General features: G+C 43.2%; 1 protein-coding gene across 3 annotated transcripts in view; it reads right to left on the bottom strand.

Annotated features, from left to right (window-relative positions):
* Positions 1 to 14,775: 14,775 nt before the first annotated feature.
* Positions 14,776 to 22,460, bottom strand: part of GALM (galactose mutarotase) — a 528,762-nt gene continuing 521,077 nt past the window's right edge. For all 3 annotated transcript variants that reach the window (XM_044057494.1, XM_044057486.1, XM_044057502.1), the window contains exon 8: positions 14,776 to 15,763. In XM_044057494.1, coding sequence (XP_043913429.1) covers positions 15,686 to 15,763 — 78 coding nt within the window. In that variant the 3' untranslated portion in view covers positions 14,776 to 15,685. The remainder of the gene's footprint in view (positions 15,764 to 22,460) is intronic.

The raw sequence follows: 22,460 nt of genomic DNA, 5'->3' as shown, positions 1-22,460 counted from the left end.
CACAGGGGACAAACGGTTAGGTTCATTTTCTTGTGGACATTGCTCCTTTTGTAAATCTATGTATAAATCTAAGGAATTGTCGAGCAAAAATATGAAATCTGTGTACAAAATCAGACATTTTGCCAATTGCGGAATGGATTGGGTGGTCTATTTGGCCACCTGTTCCTGTTCCGCTTTTTATGTTGGCCAAACATCTAGGACCTTTAGAATTAGAATGTCAGAACATATGGGGGACATTCGGAATAAACGTTTGACTACTGCACTTTACAGACATGTTTGTGTAAACACATCAAGTGTATTTCATTTTTGCATCATTGATAAAATACGGGGTGATAGATCACAAAAACAGGGTTGGCACAGTATATTGAATGACATGGAAAAAAGATGGATAATTAATTTAGGGGCTCTGTTTACACCAGGTCTTAATGATCATTTGTAAAGCCATTAAGGACAAGCTGGTATATATTTTTCTAGATTTGTTATTCATTTCTTAGTGTGAATAACTACATTTTTTAATGTTATACAGGGTCTCTTTTTTTCTTTCCATATATCCTTGTATGGTCAAATATCTGTGCCTTTAAATAACTAGTGTGTGCTTAATTTTTTAATTAACTCATTATCTAATGAATGCTGGCAGTATAAATTAGTGTTTAGTATTGTGGAATGGTAAATCACTGATGAATGCTAAACTGCCGAAACCGGTCTGATTTTCCTTGAATAAACCGTGTATTTCACTCTTTTGGTGCTGAACCTATTTTTTGAATTGCAGTTTGGTCTTTTGGTTCTTTGCACCTGCCTTACTTGTGAAGCTTTCAGAAGCTACACTGGCATTAAGTAGGCCCCGAGTAAAGGCCTGCCAGTCAGGTGCCTCGCCCGACAGAATGGACAGTTGAGAAGGAGCAATATGTTTAGATTTTTGCTTCTTTTTAGGAGCACCCTACACAGATATGTCTGTTATGCAGTGCAGGGAAGGAGGGCTGGATGCTATTCTGCACTCCACAATATCAGAGAGAATATCATCATGGATGATGATCTGGGAAAACCCAAGTGGGGCCTTGAAGATTATGAGCCTTGGTTCCCACCGGCACCAGAGTCAGACGCCTACAACTCCCTCTGGGATGTGCTATCGGCTTCTTTGATGGCTTCCACCTAGGTACCAGTCAGTGGAAGGTCTGCAGATTACGACTCGGACTCCGGGCCATCACCAGCCTTGAGAGGTACGGTGGGAATAGAGGGCACAGCAGTAGGATCAGGCCAAGATTTCTTTTCTTTTTTTGCGGGAGGCTTTTCCGAGGTTCCCAACGTCGGGTCCATGTCCTTGGCTAAGCGTTTCAAGCACTGATTCTCTAGATATAATTTCAATGCAGCAAAATGGCTCCTGTTTTGGGAACAAAGGCCTGACAGATTTCACAAGAGGTGTGGTCATGGTCTTGGCCTAAACAGAATAGGCAGAGCTTGTGTGAGTCTTTATGTGGAATCTGCCTTCCACACTGACACTTGCCTTTTCTACCTGACATTAACCTGCAACACAGTAGCAAAAAGTTAACCAAAACCCCCTATGGGGTACTTATCTGAACACCGAAACACACAAAGTCACTTCTCCAAGCAAGTGACAACCGGAGCTGGCAGTCACACACAGGCGGCAGAAAAGTTCTGAAGTGGGTGCGTGCTAATGTCCGCTTAATACCAGATGTCCATTTATGACCAACGTATACTGAGAGGTGAGGGCCAATGCACATACCTTCACAGTAGCAGCTAAATTTTGTATAACAGCTAGATGCACAAGAGTCATCCGGATGCAGACTCTCATGTTATAGATACAGCAGCATATAAAAAAATGACATCAAAAGTACAGTTGTGTACACAACATAAATGTAGATGTTAGAGTGTATTTACTGTTGCAGTCATCACCTTTGGGTTATCTGCCTGCAGGTAGCCCTCAGCTGGCTTGAATACCAGAGTCTTGGGATTTCTGCGTCTGATGCTGTTGCTTTTTCCATGACGTCAGATCGTCAGGGGTATAAAACATGCAGCCGATGGCATTACATCAGTTTTTCTTGACCCAGATGTCAGGTGCCCCCAATATAGGAAGAAATGATATGATATGGAACACCCCCAGCAAAAAGCAAATACACATGGTATAAGATATGCCAAACCAAAAAGGCTAGGTAAAAGCAAAGAGAAGTCAGGGGGCTGGAGGGAGGGTAACCAGGACTGCAACAGTGAATACACTCGAACATCTACATTTATGGGAAGTGTACACAACTGTACTATGTTCTTCGTGTTTCACTGATGCAGTCATCACATTTGGGTTGATTCCCAAAGCTAAGGATGGGTGGAGGTAGTTAAGAAGCATAAGGGCTGGCAACCAGGCTGTGTAAGACTGCTGTGACAAATCCAGCTCTGGATTTAGAAAAGATAGGCAAGTGGTAGTGCTTGGTGAAAGTGTCTACAGAGCTCCAGGTTGCAGCTTCCAGGATGTCTTTGGTTGGGACTCCCCTGAGGAATGCTGTAAAGGTAAACGTAGCCCTAATGGAATGTGTTCTGATCCCCTGTGGGGTAGGTTTCCCATGATGTTTGTAGCAGAAATGGATGCAGTGTGCTATCCATTTAGAAATGGTTTGCTTTGAAATGACCTTGCCCTCTGCCCCTGCAGCAAAGCTGACTAGCAGCTGGTCAGATTTTCTGAGAGGCTTAGTCCTGTCCAGATAGAACCTAAGCTGTCTGTGAACGCCCAGGGAATGCAGGATCCTTCCTCCTTTATTCTGAGGATTAGGGAAAAAAGATGGCAAGTGAATGGACTGGTTTAAAGCCACACTAGATACCACCTTGGGCATAAAAGATGGGTTAGTCTTGAGGGAAACCCTGTCCATATGGAAGATAATGAAGGGTTCCAGTGCCATAAGGGCCTGCAGTGCAGACACTATTCTTGCTGACGTGATGGCTAGAAGTAAAGCTGTTTTCCATGAGAGGAATTTTAACTCTGCTGTAGCAGCAGGTAAAAAGGCGGAAGCATGAGCTTTTCCAATACAAAGTTAAGGTCCCAGCTAGGCTGGAGTGGGAGCTCTCCTGGGGGGGGGCTAAAATTTTGGCTCATATCAGGAACATTTTTTACCAGAGGATGAGAGAAGAGGGGTGGCTCAGTATCATAATGAGCTGAGATGGCAGAGGCATGACTCTTGATTGAAGAGAAGGATAGGCCTTTGTGGAGCATTTCTGTTAAGTAATCTAGCATATGAGGTAAGCTGGTCACAGTTGTGTCCATTTCCCTGAGACTAGCTCCAGGAACAGTATCTTTTCCACTTTTCTGAATAGGATTTTCTAGTACTAGGCCTCCTTGCCTCAGGAATGACATCCAGTACCTGTTTACTGAGGGTTTCTGGTGATGAGTTCAGTGGATTAGTCAAGCTGTAAGGTTCAGGGACTGTAGCTGAGGGTGCAGAACCTGGCCTGCCTGCTGGGACAGCAGGGAAGGAGTCTGAGGCATGTGCCATGGTTGTAGCACTGTCAGATTGTGCAAAAGAGGGTACCAGTGCTGGCATGGCCAGTCTGGTGCAATCAGGATTGTCCTTGGCTTGTCCTGTTTGATCTTTAGTAGAACCTTCAAGAGGAGGGGCATAAAGGGAAAGGCATAGACTGAAAAGCTTTCCCAGGTAAAGGACAAGGCATCCACTTTCCAAGCTTGGCTGTGGGGATTTCTGTTACAATATTTGCTCAAGTGACAGTTCTGAGGGGAAGCAAAAAGATCCACCTCTGGTGTCCCTCCACCTGTCATTCAAAAGCTTGAATATTTTGGGTTCCAGTTTCCACTTGTGTGGATCCATGAGATTTGCTTAAGTCGCCTGCCAGTGAATTTAGTTTGCCTGGCAGGAATTGAGCTTGTAGGTGCACTTGGCTGCTCAAGGCTGTGTTCCACAGAGCCATGGCTAGTCTGCAGAGTGGGTAGGAATGGGTTACCCTCTGCTTGTTTAAGTACCACATAAAGCACAGTTGTGTACATTTACCATAAATGTAGATGTTCAAGTGTATTCACTGTTGCAGTCATCACATTTGGGTTATCTGCCTGTAGGTATCCCTCAGCCGGCCTGAATACCAGAGTCTTGGATTCCTGCGTTGGATGCTGTCTCTTCTTCCATGACGTCAGGTCATCAGGGGTATAAAACATGCAGCCGATGCCATTACATCAGTTTTTCTTGCCCCAGATGTCAGGTGACTCCACAATGGGAAGCAATTGTATGTTATAGTACACCTCCATCAAAAAGCAAATACACCAGAAAACTTAAATACACCAAACAAGAAGGAAAGGTAGAGCCAAGAGAAGTCAGGGGGCTGGAGGGAGGGTAACCAGGACTGCAACAGTGAATACACTCAAACATCTACATTTATGGTAAGTGTACACAACTATACTATGTTGTTCGTGTTTCCCTGTTGCAGTCATCACACATTTGGGTTGATTCCCAAAGCTAAGGAAGGGAGAAGGAAGTTAGAGAGCATTAGGGCCAGCTATTAAGCCCTGCAAGACTGCAGTGGCAAACCTGGCTCTGGATTTATAAAAAACAGGCATGTGGTAATGCTTGGTGAAGGTATGTACAGAGCTCCAGGTAGCAGCGTCTAGGATGGCCCTGGTAGGGACTCCTCTGAGAAAGGCTGTAGAGGTAGATGCAGCCCTGGTGGAATGTGATCTTATCCTCTGTGGGGTAGGTTTTCCATGGTGCTTGTAGCAGAAATGAATGCAATGGACTATCCATTTAGAAAAGGTTTGCTTTGAAATGGCCTTCCCCTCTGCCCCTGCAGCAAAGCCAAGTAGCAGCTGTTCAGATTTTCTGAGAGGCTTAGTCCTGTCCAAATAAAATCTAAGTTGTCTGTGCACGTCCAGAGAGTGCAGTATTCGTTCTCCTTTGTTTTGTGGATTAGGGAAAAAAGTAGGCAACTGAATGGAATGATTTAGGGTCACACTAGACATCACCTTGGGCATAAAGGAAGGATTGGTCCTGAGGGAAACCCTGTCTGCATGGAAGATAATGAAGGGTTCCACTGCCATGAGGGCCTGTAATTCAGACACTCTTCTTGCTGAAGTGATGGCTAGAAGGAAGGCTGTTTTCCAAGAAAGGAATTTCAACTCTGCAGTTGCAGCTGGCTCAAAGGGAGGGAGAGTGAGCTTTTTCAATACAAAGTTAAGGTCCCAGGTTGGAGTAGGGGCTCTCTTGGGGAGTCTTAAATTTTCGGCCCCTCTAAGGAATTGCTTTAGCAGGGGGTGAGAGAAGAGGGGTGGCTCAGTATTATAATGAGCTGAAATGGCAGAGGCATGAATTTTGATGGCACTTGTGGAGCACTTCTGTTAAGTACTGAAGAATATGAGGAAAGCTGGGCACCGTTGTACCCATCCCCTGAGTCTGGCTCCAGGAACCGTATCTTTTCCACTTTTCAGCACATGATTTTCTAGTACTAGGCCTCCTTGCCTCCAGAATGACATCTAGCACCTGCTTACTGAGGGATGCTATTAGAAAGTTCAAGGAATTAGCCAGGCTGCAAGATTCAGGGTTTAAAGTTGAGGGTGCAGAATCAGGCCCACCTGCTGGGACAGCAGGGAAGGGGTCTGAGGCAGGTGCCATGGTTCCAGCAGTGTCATACTGTGCAAGAGGGGGTACCAGTGCTTGCGGTGCCAGTCTGGTGCAATCAGTATTGTCCTTGGCTTGTCCTGTTTGATCTATTTTAGAACCTTCGAGAGGAGAGGCAGAGGGGGAAAGGCATAAACCGAGAGGCTTTCCCAGGTAAAGGACAGGGCATCCACTTTCCAAGCTTGACTGTGGGAAGTCCTTGTGCAGAATTTGTCCAATTGGTAGTTCTGAGGGGAGGCAAATGGGTCTGCCTCTGGAGTCCCCCATTTGTTGCTCAAGAGGTTGAATATTTTTGGTTCCAGTTTCCATTCGTGTGGGTCCATGAGATTTCTGCTTAGGTCGTCTGCCAGTGAATTTAGCTTGCCTGGCAGGAATTGAGCTTGTAGGTGCACTTGGTACCTCAAGGCTGTATTCCACATAACCATGGCTAGTCTGCAAAGAGGGTACGAGTGAGTTCCCCCTTCTTGTTTATGTACCACATAACTGTGGTGCTGCCTGTCTTTACCAATAGTTGTCCTGGAAGAATGTGGTCTTTGAATGCTGTCAGGGAATTCTGTACAGCTAACATTTCTTTTTGGTTGATATGCAGGTGCATCTGTCTTGGGTTCCATTTGCCCTGAATGCACTGCCCTGCCAAGTGAGCCCCCCCATGCATAGTCTGATCCGTCTGCTGTTAGGGTGTGTGCGGCAGGGGGTAGAGTGAAAGGGAGCCCCTTGTTGTGGTAGCAGGCCTCTGCCCACCAAAGGAACTCTGTCTTTATACAAGGAATGATAGGAATCATTGATTCCAGGTCCTGAGAATGTTGACACCATAGGCTTTTTAGATACCATTGTAATTTCCTCATACGCAGTCTTGCATATGGAATTAGTAGAATGCAAGAGGCCATGAACCCCAGGGCTTGCAGAATTTTCCTTGCAGATAGCTGGGTCTTTGTGGCCAATAGTTTGTAGGTTGTCAAATAAACTTGTTTCTCTGGAGTGAGGAAAGCCATCTGGGAAGTTGTGTTCAAGCTTGCTCCCAGGAATACAATCTGTCGGCAGGGTACTAGGTGAGATTTCTTTTCATTTATGGTGTACCCCAGTGAGGTTAGAAGTTTATTTATGAATGCCAGATGCTTTAATAGCAAGTCCTGGCTTTCTGCCTGAATCAGACAATCGTCCAAGTATGGGTATATTTGAATATTTCTCTGCCTGCAAAATGCAATGGCTGGAGCTAGACACTTTGTGAATACCCTGGGCGCAGTAGATAAGCCAAAGGAAAGTACAGAGAACTGACAGTGCGTGGAGCCTGCCCTGAAGCGTAGGTATTTCCTGCAAGATTCCCTTATTGGAATGTGCAGGTAAGCTTCCTTTAAGTCTTGGGTTGCCAACCAGGCATCTTTGCCTAGCACAGGAAGCAGCTGTTGAAGTGTTAGCATTTTGAATTTTGGGATTACCAGAAAGGTGTTTAGAATAGAGAGGTCCAGGACAGGACACCAGCAGTTGTCTTTTCTTGGTACCAGGAAAAGTCTTGAATAAAAACCTTGTCCCGTTTGTTCTGCTGGGACAGGTTGAATAGCCCTGCTACTTAGAAGAGAGAGAACCTGCTGTTTGGCCTCTGCCCACTGATTTGGGGGTAGGTCTGGCCAACCGTTTGGGGTTGGTAGAGTGTGGAAGTGAAATCTGTATCCTTGGGAAACTATATTCAAAACCCATTTGTCCTGGGTAATGAGTTCCCAGATTTTTGCATGCAGGGCGAGCTTTCCTCCTAAGGGAGTAGGCAGTTGAGCAGGGCTTGGAAGGGTTAAGGTTAAGTCACTGTGCCATTTTTCCATAGGGGTGGCTTACTACTCCATGCTTTGGAAGTGGGAGCCCCCCACTGCTTAGGTCTGTGCGTAGCCTGAGACTATAACCTAGCTGGTCTGCTGTTCCTGGGTTTGGACTGAGAAGCCCTGGAACAGAGTGGAAAGGACCAATTCTTTGAAGGCCAATGCTTACTAAATCTGGGCGGATGTACTTGTAGGAAATCTTTAACAGTTTGCATAGATTTAGCTTTTTCCTCTATCCTTCTGAGGACTTCTGCTTTGTTGCCAAACAGGCGGTCTTGGTTTAAGGGAGCATCCAGTAATTTAGCTTTAACATGATCTGGCAGGTTTTGCTCCTTAAGCCAAGCATGTCTTCTAAAGTACAGACCCAGTGACAGCAGCCCTGCAAGATGCTTCTAAAGAGTCAAACCACATTGCAATGTATGTTTGCCAACTTGTTCTGCAGAATGCATTAAATCCTGTAATTCTTTGTGTTCAGCACAGTCAAGAATCAACATCATTTTCTGTTTAAGTAGTCCCATAATATGTTGCTGGTACTTTAACATATGAAACTGGCAATTTAAAGCCCTAATGGCCAAAGTAGCAGAAGTGTATACCTTCTTATTCCATCTGTCCAAGGCTCTAGAATCTCTATCAGAAGGGGTAGGATTTTGGCAGCAGTAGCCTTAATGCCTTTTGGTCCTTGGGAAATGGTCTCTGGATCTGCAGTATGATTCTTGAAGAGGAACTTGTGAGGGTCAAGTACTCTGTAATACCCGTCAGGTTTTCTGGGAGCTGGAGGTAAAGTGTCCGGGGAAAGGCTAGATTCCAAGAAAGCATCAATTACAATGCCCAGAACAGGAGGGATAGCTAAAGGCCTGTGTTGAGGAAGAAGTACGAATTCCCCATCTCTTTTTGGAGTCGGAGTAATCCTGGCTTTCCCAGCTGAAATGCTAAGAGTGTGCAAGGTTTCACCAAAAGAAAATCTTCTGGAGAGGAAGCAGAGGGAATGGAATCCCCTGCATCAGAATCCTCATAGGTAGATAAGGGCAAATCCTGGTAATCAGAAGGAACATAAATATCAGATTCCTGATCAAAAGAATCAGAAGGAAAATCAGTTCTAGGTCTCTTAGAGGGGGAAGGCTGGCTTCCCCTAATTAAGGTAATAAGATCTTCAGCCATTCTAAGCATTTGTTTTTTAGGCATATGGGCCTGAGCATGCGGTTTGGACGTCAGTTTTCTAGGCGTGGTGCATGTTTTAGGCCTGGATAAAGAAGATAGCGTTGGTTTAAAATGCAAGTCTGTAGGCCTGAATACACCAACAGAAGCCCGTGCCTGCACAGCGGCTCCGGACTCATCCAAGGTAGAGACATCTGCAGGTTCCACAGTTGAAGAAGCATACCGGACTCCGAATGGGTCTCACTTGAGGCCTGCCAATCTGAAGTAGCGGGTATCAGGGGCTGCGAAAGCGCCTCACTGAGTACTGGCAGACTGGGGACAAGCTTAATGGAAGCATTGTCGGCAGTTTTGGACATATGCTGTCCGTCTCTGTCTTTATCCTTACGTTTTTTTTCAGAAGATCGGTAGTTGGATGGCTTAACTAAGTCATTTTGGAGTATGGACACAGAGTACCAAAATAATTTGTTGCAAAGATAGCCCGACGACAAGTAGTTTGAGGGTTGAACAAGACACAAAAACCGACAGCGAGGGACGTCGTGGTCAGGGCCTAAGCAAGGAATTCAGTACAAATGAAAATCTTTATAAGGTATTTGCTTTCCACAGGTAAGACAACTATTAACATTTACTGACATCGGCTGGAGCAAGAAAAAAAAAAAAAAGATCCCCAATGGGGTATTTATCTTTTTTTTTTTTTTTTTTTTTTTTTGAAGACTTCGGTTCTGAAACTTGAAAATGAAAATTTCAGGAGTCAGCCGACCGGCACTTGCGAACTGCTTCTGCTTCAGGCACCGCACGGCAAGAATGACTGATGTAATCGCATCGGCTGCATGTTTTATACCCGACGACCTGACATCATGGAAGAGACAGCATCTGACGCAGGTATCCAAGACTCTGGTATTCAGGCCAGCTGAGGGCTACCTGCAGGCAGATAACCCAAATGTGATGACTGTAACAGTAAAACACGAAGAACATCTGTGATGTTGTCTGTTTTTACCAATAGTTGTCCTGGGAGAATAAGGCCTTTGAAGGCTGTCAGAGCATTCTGTACAGCTAACATTTCTTTTTGATTGATATGAAGGTGCATTTGCTTTGGGTTCCATTTGTGTTGAATGCACTGCCCTGCCATGTGAGCCCCCCATGCATAGTCTGATGAGTCTGTTGTTAAGGTTTGGGCAGCAAGAGTGAAAGGGAGTCCCTTGTTGTGGTTGCAGGCCTCTGCCCACCAAAGGAACTCTGTCCTTAGGCAAGGAATGATAGGAATCATTGGTTCCAGGTCCTGAGGAATGTTGACACCAGAGACTTTTTAGGTACCATTGACGTTTCCTCATATGTAGTCTTGCATATGGAATTAGTAGAATGCAAGAGGCCATGAACCCTAGGGCTTGCAGTATTTTTCTTGCAGATAGCCAGGTTTTGGTGGCCGGTAGATTGAAGTAGTTTGTCAAATAAATTTGTGTGTCTGGAGTAAGGAGTGCCATCTGGGAAGTTGTGTTCAAGCTTGCTCCCAGGAATACAATCTGTTGGTTGGGTACCAGTTGTGATTTCTTTTTGTTGATGGTGTACCCCAGTGAAGTTAGAAGTCTCTCTACAAATGCCAGGTGCTGAAGTAACAATTCCTGACTGTCACCCTGAATCAGGCAATCGTCCAAGTATGGGTAAATTTGAATTTTTCTCTGCCTGCAATATGCAATGGCTGGAGCTAGGCACTTTGTGAATTCCCTGGGCGCAGTAGATAAGCCAAAGGGAAGTGCAGAGAACTGATAGTGCATAGAGCCTGCACTGAAGCATAGGTATTTCCTGCAAGATTCCCTTATGGGAATGTGCAGATAAGCTTCTTTTAAGTCTAGGGTTGCTAGCCAGGATTTCTTGGCTAGCATAGGAAGCAGCTGTTGGAGAGTTAGCATTTTGAATTTTGGAACCACCAGAAAGGTGTTGAGAATAGACAGGTCCAGGAAAGGACGCCAAGAGTTTTCTTTTCTGGGAACCAGAAACCGTCTGGAATAAAAGCCTTGTCCCCTTTGTTCTGCTGGGACAGGTTGAATAGCCTTGATACTGAGAAGAGAAAGTACTTGCTTCTGGGCCTCTGCCCACTGGTTTGGGGGGAGGTCTGGCCATCCGCTTAGGGTTCGGAGTGAGTGGAATCTATATCCCTGGGAAACAATGTTTCAGACCCATCTGTCTTGGTTAATGTATTCCCAGTTTTTGGTATTCAGGGCAAGTTTCCCTCCTAAAGGTGCAAGTACTTGGGCAAGGCTTGGAGGAGTTAAGGATAATTCATTGTGCAATGTTACCATAGGATGGCAGCTTACTACTCCCTGTTTTGGTAGTGGGAGCACTCCATTGCTTAGATCTGTGCATAACCTGAGACTGAAGTCTTGGTGGTCTGCTGCCCCTGGGCTTGGACTGAGAAGGACTGGAAGGGACTGGAAAAGACCAATTTTTGAACGCCAATGCCTACTTAATCTAGGTGGCTATACTTGTAAGAAATCTTTAACAGTTTGCATAGATTTAGCTTTCTCCTCCATCCTTTTGAGGGCTTCTTCTGCTTTATTGCCAAATAGACGCTCTTGATTTAATGGTGCATCTAGTAATTTTGCTTTGACATGATTTGACAAGTTCTGTTCCTTAAGCCAAGCATGCCTTCTAAGAACAGACCCAGTGACAGCAGCCCTGCAAGATGCTTCTAAGGCATCAAACCCACATTGCAAAGTATGTTTACCAACTTGGTTAGCAGAATGCATTAACTCTTGTAAATCTTTGTGTTCTGCACAGTCAGGAATCAACATTTTTTGTTTAATTAGCTCCATAATATGCGCTGATACTTTAACATATGAAACTGGCAATTTAAAGCCTTAATGGCAAGAGTAGCAGAGGTATATACCTTTTTACCCCATCTGTCTAAAGCCCTAGAATTCCTGTCCAAAGGGGTAGGATTTCTGGCAGTTGCAGCCTTAATGCCTTTAGGTCCCTGGGAAATGGTCTCTGGATCTGCAATAGGATTCTTAAAAAGGAATGTGTGTGAGTCAGGCACTCTATAGTACCTGTCAGGTTTCCTGGGAGTTGGAGGCAAAGTATCAGGGGTAAGGCTGGATTCCAAGAAGACATCATCTACAATTTCCAAAACAGGAGGGATAGCTAGAGGCCTGTGCTGAGGCAAGCTTAAAAATTCCATGGGTCTTTTTTTGGACTGGGAGTAGTCCTGGCTCTCCCAGCGGAAATGCTCTCTAAGGGTGTGCAGGTTTTCATCAAAGGAAAATCTTCTGGAGGGGAAGCAGAGGGAATGGGGTCCTCTGCATCAGAATCCTCATAGGTAGATAAGGGTATGTCCTGGTAATCAGAAGGATCAGAGGTAACAGATTCCTAATCAGTAGAATCAGAAGGAAAATCAGTTCTTGGTCTTTTTGAGGGGGAAGGCTGACGTCCCCTAATTAAAGTAATGAGGTCCTCAGCCATTCTAAGCATTTGTTTTTGTGGCATGTGGGCCTGAGAAAGTGCTTTGGTTGTCGGTTTCCTAGGCGTAGTGCGAACTTTAGACCTGAGAAATTCGGTATTTTTGGTTTGAAAAGAAGTCGTCGGTTTAATATGAAAATCGGAACGCCTGAATGCACCCTCAGAAGCCGGTGCCTGCACAGTGGCTCCGGACCCATCCAAGGTAGAGACATCCGCAGGTTCCACAGTCAAAAAAGCATCTCGCTGCATACCGGACTCCGAATGGGTCTCAGTAGAGGCCTGCAAATCTGTAGAAGCGGGTATCAGGGGCTGCAAAAGCGCCTCACTGAGTACCGGTGGACTGGCGACTAGCTTAACGGAAGCATCGTCAGCAGCTTTGGACCTATGCGGTCCGTCTCTGTTTTTATCCTTACGTTTTTTCGGAAGATCGGTAGTCGGATGGCTTATTGAAGCCATTTCGGAGTAGGGAAATCGACAGCGAAAGAATTTAGCTACAAAAATTGCCCAAAGACAAATAGTTCAGGCGTTAAACAAGGCACAAAACCGACAGCGAGGGATGTCGTGGTCTTGGCCTAAACAGGTGACGCTGTAAGAATGAGAATCCCTGTGAGGTATTTGCCTTCCACAGGCAAGACAATTATTAATTTTTTCAGACATCGGTTAGAGCAAGAAAAAAGGATCCCCAATGGGGTACTTATCTTTTAGAAGACTTCAGGTCTGAAACTCGAAAAGTGAAAATTTCAGGAGGCAGTCGACCGGCACTTAAGAACTGCTTCTGCTTCGGGCACTGCACGGCAAGAAAGACTGATGTAATAGCGTCGGCTGCATGTTTTATACCTCTGATGACCTGACGTCATGGAAAAGGTGACAGCATCCAATGCAGAAATCCCAAGACTCTGGTATTCAGGCCGGCTGAGGGCTACCTGCAGGCAGATAACCCAAATGTGATGACTGCAACAGTGAAACATGAAGGACATCAACCCATTAGACTGGAAGAGAGGGGGATGGTGTTCTACAGGTATGAGAAATAGTAAAAGGAGCAAAAGAGACTTAGAAAAAAAAACTTGTCAGATAGAGTTAGAATACATTCCAAACACTAAATCCAGAAGCACAAAGACACAACACTCTCCGTACGCTGCCCAGAACAGTTCTGATAATAAAACACCACTTCAGTACTTTGGCAAACACTTCAAATTTGTAGAAATCGACCATAAAAACGAAAAGGTAGATGCACAAAACTTTTAATCCACAGCACAACGAATAAAACACCAGGATAAACACAAGCGCTTTCGCCCGTTCGTAACGGGCTTTTTCAAGTGTACTGGGTTGTTGCACAGCTCAAGTTTTAAATAAAACAACCCTGCCATGTGATCGAATTAATTGAACAATTGCCATCAATTAATTACATTTAAATCATTTAAAAATATATGTATAAATGTGTATGCTTCCATTTTTTTAAACACATTAAATGCATTTACTGAACTTGTAAATGCTTACTACATAGTTAATATAAAGCAGCATTTTGGAATTATAGTTCAGTGTATTACATGCAGTTCTTATTTAAAAACAGATGTATTACAAACTTATATTAAAATACCTTACATTGAACTGATGAGTTACTAAAAATGAAAATTGAACACTATTACTAAATAATTAAAAATACAATAGTCTTTTTTCTTTTACATAACTAGTACATTATGTAGCTAGTTTACTTATAAAATCCACAATTTAAATGTAACACTATGCAATTCTCTCACCTATTGTCATAAACTATTACATGAAAATACATTTATTATAGGTATACATGAAAAAATGTGTGTGTATATGTATTTCATTTTAACCTGTTTCTTTTGGCTCTAAGAATATCACTAACACTGATCCCATCATTTAAGCCTGGACTTTTTGTCGCATTAAGTTTTAGCTGCCAGATTAACTCTTTTATACCGAGAGCCGTCTCCCAATCTCCACCCCTTAAGTCTTGTCTCACCCTATCGACAACAAAAAATTTTAATGACATATTCTTACAATTCAGGGAGTGCTTGTAGAAGGCATTTGTTTCTTTCCTTGTTTTAATATCATTTATATGTTCGTATATTCTGCGTTTTAATTGCCTTTCTGTTTTGTCCACATAGAATGATGGGCAATTCTGGCAAAATCCAATATATACCACACCCGATGAATTACAGTTATAATTATACTTGGCATACAGGGTAGTTTTACAGGAGGGGATACAGACTTGGTCCTTATTAATGAGAAATGCACACTGGTTGCATCTGCCACATGAAAAAGTCCCTTTTCTTTTGGGTGCCAAACCTTGTTGTTTTTCTATTATATTCATGTTTTGTTCAAATATGCCCTTCAAATTGATGTTTCTTTTTCTAATAAAGGAAATTTGATCTGGAAAAATTTTATTAAATTCATCATGCATAGAGACCAAGGGCCATAAATTCTTAAAAGTGTTCTCAATAAATGTAGCATCTTGAGAGTATGTATATACAAAATTACTGTGCCTGCCAACATTTGTGACTTCTTGTTTCTTAAATGTTACTAAACCTGTTCCCAATATAGGTCTAAAGTCGTGTTCTCTTCTATGTAAGATTTCATTCACAATTGTTTGAAACAACCCCCTCCCACCCTGCTAACACACCTACATAGACAACTGAAACTTAATGTGCCCTTCATCACTAAAAATAAATATATAGGAAATAAAATATTTATAAAACTACTCATGATAGCTGCACACATTGTTTTCAAAATAATGCTAGCGCATATTTTTATTAGCAAATTATTTTGTTAATTTGGAAATTCCAACTGGGCATTACCAATTTTCAGTAGAAACAAAGCATAAAGAAAACATTTCAATCAAACTGAAAATAAAATTCAAGCTTACAACAAAACATACAAAAGCTACATCAATAATCTGAAATTACATTTCAGCAATACTAATATATCAATTAGTCTATTAGTTACAATACACTAACATATATTTTGCTTTGTGCAAAGACAGGAACCTTCTCTAATGAACATTACAAATGAATAGTACAGTTTCAGAAAACAATACAAAGAATAGGAGACAACCAGAAATAGAGATATCATGTCATCAAAAGAAGTCAGTGAGGAGGAAATGTACAAAACAAAGACAGTAGAGGGGATGAAGACAAAGAGAAAAGTACGAAGAAAGACGATAGTGAAGGCAGGAGTAGGAAAGGATACTGAAAGGTGGAGAATGTGAAAAAAGAAGTCAAAATTAAAATAAATGGTTGCACAAAAAAGAATAAGCTAAAGGAAAGTGGTCCATTTTTTTCTGCAACTTGTAAAGATAAAAATGAAGTAACTGTGTTCATAATCAGACTTGTTAAGGAATTACCTTGATAATCCGATATAATCATAATATCAATAGTTAACCATTTCAAGTAGAGAAATTATGTATAGAAAATTTGTAATTGCTCCATTATTTCAACAATGCTAGAGTGATTAAGACATGAAAGTTGAGAAATCACATGGGCTACCAAATGAAGTCTTAGGTTTAGTTTGCTAAAGAATAAACAAGTATTTATTTACTTGGTAATGTAGAAGTACAAAATAATCATAGAAAATTATTGCATTAGTCAATCAAGAATATAACAGTAAAAACAAATTTGAAGCTCAGATTCTTTAAGCTGCTGAAAATTTCAACCAAGTTGTGTGCTGGTATTCTTCGCCAGGTCGCAGTAACGAGTCTGGAAAATTCAGCTAAAAGAAAAGTGAAAAAATGAAAATGTTCAGTGTCATTTAAAAGGACATTTTAGCTTGCATCTTATAGTTCTAGTAGCATTGTAGCAGCAAACGAAATAAAGTTTTCCTTTCAGTTTCTGTGTAAATTCCAAGGAACTATAAAAACAGTGAAAAAGCAGAAAATTACTTCATAAGATCTATCCACCTTGTCCAACATCAAATAGCCAACTATAGTGTTTCCTCACATTAACCTATGCTAGTATAACTCTCTAGTGTGTTCTTTTGTGAATTCAGATAAATGTCTACTGACCACTTAAAATCCATTTTCAAACCATCCTCTCTATAAAAAAAGATTATATTCTTGCACTTCTCCTTTGTCGTGTACAAGGATTTCACTTGTCACGTGCTTCTCACATGATGTCAAAACTACTTTTTGCTTTTGTCATGAAGTCTGGTTCATAATACTACAGGTTGTGTTACAAGAGGTTTTACTCCAATGGAAAAACCAAAATAAGATGAATGTTGTATGCCAAAATAATTCAACCAAAACCACAAACATACAAAACAGACACAATAGCCTTCTCCTTTTTAACCGTTCAGAACTTCCATCTTTAAGTCTATAAAATAAATGATTAAAGTGCTAAACAGTTAAAAAGGAGAAGGCTTGTGTGTCTATTTTGTATGCTTTCTGTTCCCCTCCCCAAAGGAAACATACAGAAAAATATCACATCCAAGAATAAAGGTCTCTGCATCACAAACCATAAAAGAAACTACTAATGTTTTCTGCATGGCTGCAAACATGGTTTGTGACTGTGTAAGAAAGGATGCTGAACTTTTGGCATACAAATCTATACTCGCATGGTATTCCCTTCTAGATAAAGACAATGACATTTACAAATCATCCTGCTCTTATTATTATGAGCAGCTATCCCCAGTAAATTTACAGGGTTTGTGCGTGTCAACATAAAATATCTAATTTCCCATACAGTCTCACTGGGATGAAATAACACCCAAAGAGATTGAAACAAAGTTAAGAAAAGCCTCTATCTGGAAAACCCCAGGCCCAGATACAGTACCTAACTTTTGGCTTTAAGTATTAACTTCTTTGGATGAGGATCTAGCCATGAGTAAGAACAATTTATGTAACTAGATACCGACTGTCGCCATCTGTCTTGGTGAGGAGGCTTCTTGGGTACAGGCTACAGGTACAATGAAATGACTGCCTCAAGGAGGGACAGCCGGCACAACACAACACCTCAGAAAAAAAGAGACTTCCTCAAGAGACTCCCTGTGCCCTGATTCTTTGACCCTCTGTCCGCGGGAAAACGAAAGAGTCTTTACAAAAGAGTCACTTCTGGCAGGAAACACCTGGTCAAGGTTCACAAAACCTGAGTGGCCTGCTCAAGCACCTCCATCAAAGGGAGAGCTCACAAAGGGACGGGATCCTCACAAAGGGCCAATAGGGGATCCTGAAGGTGGCGCCGCATCAGGCACGGCGCCTCGCGTTTCACATCGCTGCCATCAGTCTAATAAGATACATGCCGCAGATAGTGAAAGTTTCAGCGAAATGGATATTAGCCTAGGAGCGTTAGCAATTTCTTTAAGGGTTTGCTCTTGTCCCCCATCCCCTGGTAGACTTCTCCAGAACCTTCTCCTTATCCAGGAGTCTCCTGAAGTGACAAAAGTGCAAGTCCTAACGCATAAAAGCGGTCGCTGAGGTCGCTGAGCAAAACATCTGACACTCCCATCCATGGTCCCAGAGTCCTCCATGGGAGGATGGATCACCAATCCAGGAGGATGGAGTTCTTTTTGGGAGATCAGAGCCACACTGAGCTCATGGCATCAGCTTGACACCCTTGGTAAACACTTGTTTGTCAATAGGGGCAGTTATAAATTTCTTATGCCTAGGGGGACCCCCTCTAGAGTCAGGAGCTGTCCACGCCTCAGGCAATCACATACATAAGTAGATGAAGCATGCAGGACACCCAGGAGGAGGAGGAGCCCAATCCAAACTTAGGTCTCAGCTGGATTGGGTATAGAGGGATTTAAAAGGGCCAGTTTCAGTGGTGGGTCAGGATGAGTCTGAGAGAGAGAGATCGAGATGTCTGGGGAGAGGATCTAGGGATCCCTCTCTCAAATCCAAGGAGACTCCAAATGACAGACTCAGGGAGTCTACATGCTTCTCCTACAGCCCCTCTTCCGGGGAGGGAGGAGACATCAGGAGAGGTCTCGAAGAACAGAATTCCCAATGGGGAAAGGAGGGGCGGAGAGGATAAGGAAACTCCGTAGCAAAGATGTCAAGAGAGATCAACAGACATGTCAGAGAGATGGATACGGGAAGAGAAGAGAATACTGATACCAGTGGCCAGTACACTTCTTCATCACACTGCCCTCCCCCTCCCAGGCTCCCCTCCCAGGCCCGGCCCAAGAGCCAGGAACCCAGGGCCAGGAAAAAAGGAAGTCCGCAGATGTCGGCAGAGAGCCGAGCTCACCAAGGGCAAAAGGGGGGAAGTCGGCCGGGACAAGGGTCCGATGCCACTCACCCCTCACCGAGGAGAGGAGACCACAGCCCGACCACCTAATCCTCTAAAGGAAGGAGAGATAAGGTAGGGGCTGAAGGAACAGAAGGGGGTGGGCCTCCAGCCAGCCGCCAGTAAACACCTCCGAAGACCCAACCCAAGCCTGGGGGAGGTTGGAAGGAAGGAGGTAACGGTAACGGTCGTCTGCAGCCTGCCGAGACGGACTGTGTAGCATTTGGGCCAGTACCTGTGACTTGAGCAATCTACTGACCACTCTTCTAGGTCATGATCTGACAAACTGATGACCTTGAAGATGTCCAATTAAATTAAAATATACCAAAGTAAAATTTGGTGAACACAACACACACCTAAGGGGGGGATGGGATAAAAATTAACTGATAAAAAATTAAAAGAGACAGTTTTTCTGTCAGAAAAGTTAAATTTAAAGTTAAACTATTCACAAGAATGAAGGCGAGATTGACAACTTAACATCTATTTATATGCACACCCCTAACAGACACCGCACTGGTTAACAACAGGAAGAACAATGCTCTTACTTAAGAGTAATGCTGCAAGCTACCCTAAAAATGATAGTCCAATACCTTGTCTTCCGACGACGTATAAACTATACACGGGAACTGACACAGACAGAGTTTATAGTCATTTAGAAGAAAACTCAATTATGGCAGTAGAACAAAAGGGCAATAAAATAAACTCATATGGAAAAGAAGGATCATTTGTTGTTAAAGTTATTTTGGAGAACTGTAACAAGGGGAAGAATCTAAGTATGGCATGGACTGACTATGAAAAAGCATTTGATGGTATCTCACATTCATGGACAAAAGAGTGCTTAAAAATGTATAAGATACACCCTACACTGATTGACTACATTACAGTAACCATGAAACAGTGGCAGACCACTTTGCAATTAAACCATGATAAAGGAGAGATTACTATCCCAGGGATAAAAATCCAAAGGGGGGATATTCCAGAGTGACTCTCTTGTCACTGTTGCTATTCTGCCTTGCCATTAAACCATTAAGCTTTTACTTAACAGCTTAGGCCATGGTTACAATCTGGCTTCTAGAAAACAACGAAGTCTAATGACTTCTCATCTTCTCTTTGCCGATGATTTAAAACTGTATAGCTCAACAGATGAGGAACTGAAAGCACAGCTGCAGGTTGTCAAAACTTTTTCAGATGATATTGGAATGTCATTTGGTCTTGATAAATGTGCAAAAGCAACCTTTAAAAAAGGAGAAAGTACAGTTTTGTACCTACCATAAATGTAGATGTTCGAGTATATACCCTGCTGCAGTCATCACACTTAGGTTATCCTGTCGTCAGGCAGTCCCGCAGTCGGCCTGAATTCCAAAGTCTTGGTCCAGCTTCGGTTGCTGTCACTTCTTCCCTGACATCAGTGCGCCAGGGGTATACAAGAGGCATCCAATGCTATTTTCTTCAGTTTTTCTTGCCCCAGATGTCAGGTGTCCCCCCCCAAAAGATGGTCAGTAGATAGTACCAGTAATAAAAGCTTAGCACAAACAAAACATCCCTCCATCTATAAGCAAATACACCACAAAGGTTGTATCAGATTTTAGGGTATTGAAAGGTTTTAGTTAGGTCAGAGGGGATGGACGGTGGGTAACCTGGACTGCAGCAGGGTATACACTCGAACATCTACATTTATGGTAGGTACAAAACTGTACTATGTTCATCATGTTATCCTGCTGCAGTCATCACACTTGGGTAAAATCCCAAAGCTAAGGATGGGAGGTGGAGTCAAACAGGGTTACAGGAGACTAGAAGGCCCTGCAAAACTGCAGTGGCCAAGCCAGCTCTAGTCTTAGACTAAAGTGGTAACTGATGGTGTTTGGTGAAGGTGTGTACTGAACTCCAAGTTGCAGCTTCCAGAATATCCTTGGTTGGCACCCCCCTGAGGAAGGCTGTAGATGTAGCTGCTGCCCTGGTGGAGTGGGGCCTTATGCTAGCAGGAACTGGTTTTTCATGATGGGTGTAGCAAAAACGTATGCAATGTCCTATCCATTTGGAAATCTGTTTTGAGATAGCCTTTCCTTGTGATGCTGTAGCATAGGATACAAAAAGTTGGTCAGATCTTCTGAAAGCCTTAGTTTTATTCAAGTAGTAACGTAGTTGCCTGTGAATGTCCAAGGAATGCAGGAGTCTTTCTCCTTTGTTCTGTGGATTTGGAAAGAAGGTGGGTAAGTGGATGGTTTGATTTAGAGCCACACTGGATACCACCTTTGGCATAAAGGAGGGGTTAGTTCATAGAGAAACTTTGTCTTGATGAAAAATGAGGAAAGGCTATACTGCCATTAGTGCCTGTAGCTCTGAGACTCTTCTGGCTGAAGTAATTGCTAGCAGCAGGGCAGTCTTCCATGATATAAACTTTAAGTCAGCTGAGAAAGCTGGCTCAAAAGGTGGCAGCGTAAGTTTTTCCAGAACAAAATTTAGGTCCCAAGTTGGTGTTGGCACTCTCCTGGGAGGCCTAATGTTTTTTGCCCCTCTGAGATACTGCCTTAGAAGTGGATGTGAAAATAAGGGAGGATCCGTGTTGTAGTGAGCTGAAATAGCTGAGGCGTGGATTTTAATAGATGAAAAAGAAAGTCCTTTGTGTAACATCTCAGTTAAATATTGTAGAATCTGAGGCATGTCCGGCTGAAGGGTATTTTGGCCTTTAGCTTGGTTCCAGGCGCAAAATCTTTTCCATTTGTCTGAGTAGGCTTTCCTGGTGCTGGGCCTCCTGGCATCCCGAATGACATACATAACAGCTTGTGAAAGAGGGGCTGGCTGGTTGCTTAGGTGATTTGCCATGCAGACAAATTTAAGGTTTTGAGCTGGCTGTGTAGAATCTGACTGCCTTGCTGTGTGAGTAGATGAGGAATTTGTGGTAAAATCCATGGTGGGCCCTGGGCCATGTTCCTCAGTAGTGGGTACCAGTGCTGGCATGGCCAATCCGGGGCAATGAGTATCATTCGAGGTCTCTCCATCCTGACTTTCAGCAGCACCTTTGTAAGGGGCAATGGAGGAAAGGCATATACTGTCAGCATTTTCCAACTGAATGAGAGTGCGTCCACTTTCCAAGCTTGATGGTGAAATGTCCTTGTGCAAAATTTTGATAGCTGATAGTTTTGGGGGTTGGCAAACAGGTCTATGTCTGGGTGCCCCCATTTTTGAGTTATCATTGCAAATACTTGTGGATCCAGTTTCCACTCGTGGGGATCCATGATGTTTCTGCTTAGGTTGTCTGCCAATGTGTTCTTTTTTCCTGGCAGGAATTGAGCTTGTAATTGAACTTAGTAAGCCAGTGCTGTGTTCCACAAGGTCATTGCTTGCCTGCATAGAGGGTAGGAGTGTGTACCCCCTTGTTTGTTTATGTACCACATTACTGTGGTGTTGCCTGTCCTTATTATAAGCTGTCCTGAATGTAAGAGGTCCTTGAAGGCTGTCAGAGCATTCTGTACAGCTAGCATTTCTTTTTGACTGATGTGCAGATTCCTTTGATCTGCAGTCCATATGCCTTGAATGCACCGTCCTGCCATGTGTGCCCCCCAGGCATAGTCCGATGCATCTGTTGTCATAGTTTGCCTGGCTGGGGGTAAGGTGAAAGGCTGATGCTTGTTGTTGAGATGACATGTCTGTGACCACCATAGAAACTCCTGTTGAAGGCAGGGAATGAGAGGTATCATTGTTTCCAAGCTGTGGCTGTGTTGAGTCCATACGCTTTTCAGGTACCATTGTAATTTCCTCATATGCAGTTTTGCAAATGGTATTAGTAGTATGCAAGATGCCATGAAGCCCAAGGCCTGCAGAATTTTTCTTGCAGGGAGTTGGGTCTTTGTTGCCATTATTTTGAAATATTGAGTTAGTTGTAGTTGTTTGTCTGGCATCAGATAAGCCATCTGGGCCGTTGTATTCAAGCTGGCACCCAGGAATGTCATATTTTGTGAGGGCACTAGTTTTGATTTCTTTTTGTTTACTGTATACCCTAGGCAACTTAGAAGGTGTTTTACAAAAGTCAGATGTTGTAATAGAATGTCCTTGCTTTCTGCTTGGATGAGGCAGTCGTCCAGGTATGGGTATATTTGAATTCCTCTTTGTCTGCAGTATGCAATTACTGGTGCCAGGCATTTTGTGAAGACCCTGGGTGCAGTAGATAAGCCAAAGGGCAGTGC

Source organism: Protopterus annectens, chromosome 1.part2 (genome assembly GCF_019279795.1).
Source record: "Protopterus annectens isolate FY-2018-M chromosome 1.part2, PAN1.0, whole genome shotgun sequence".
Lineage (NCBI taxonomy): Eukaryota > Metazoa > Chordata > Ceratodontiformes > Protopteridae > Protopterus > Protopterus annectens.
This window is presented reverse-complemented; position numbering and strand designations above follow the sequence as displayed.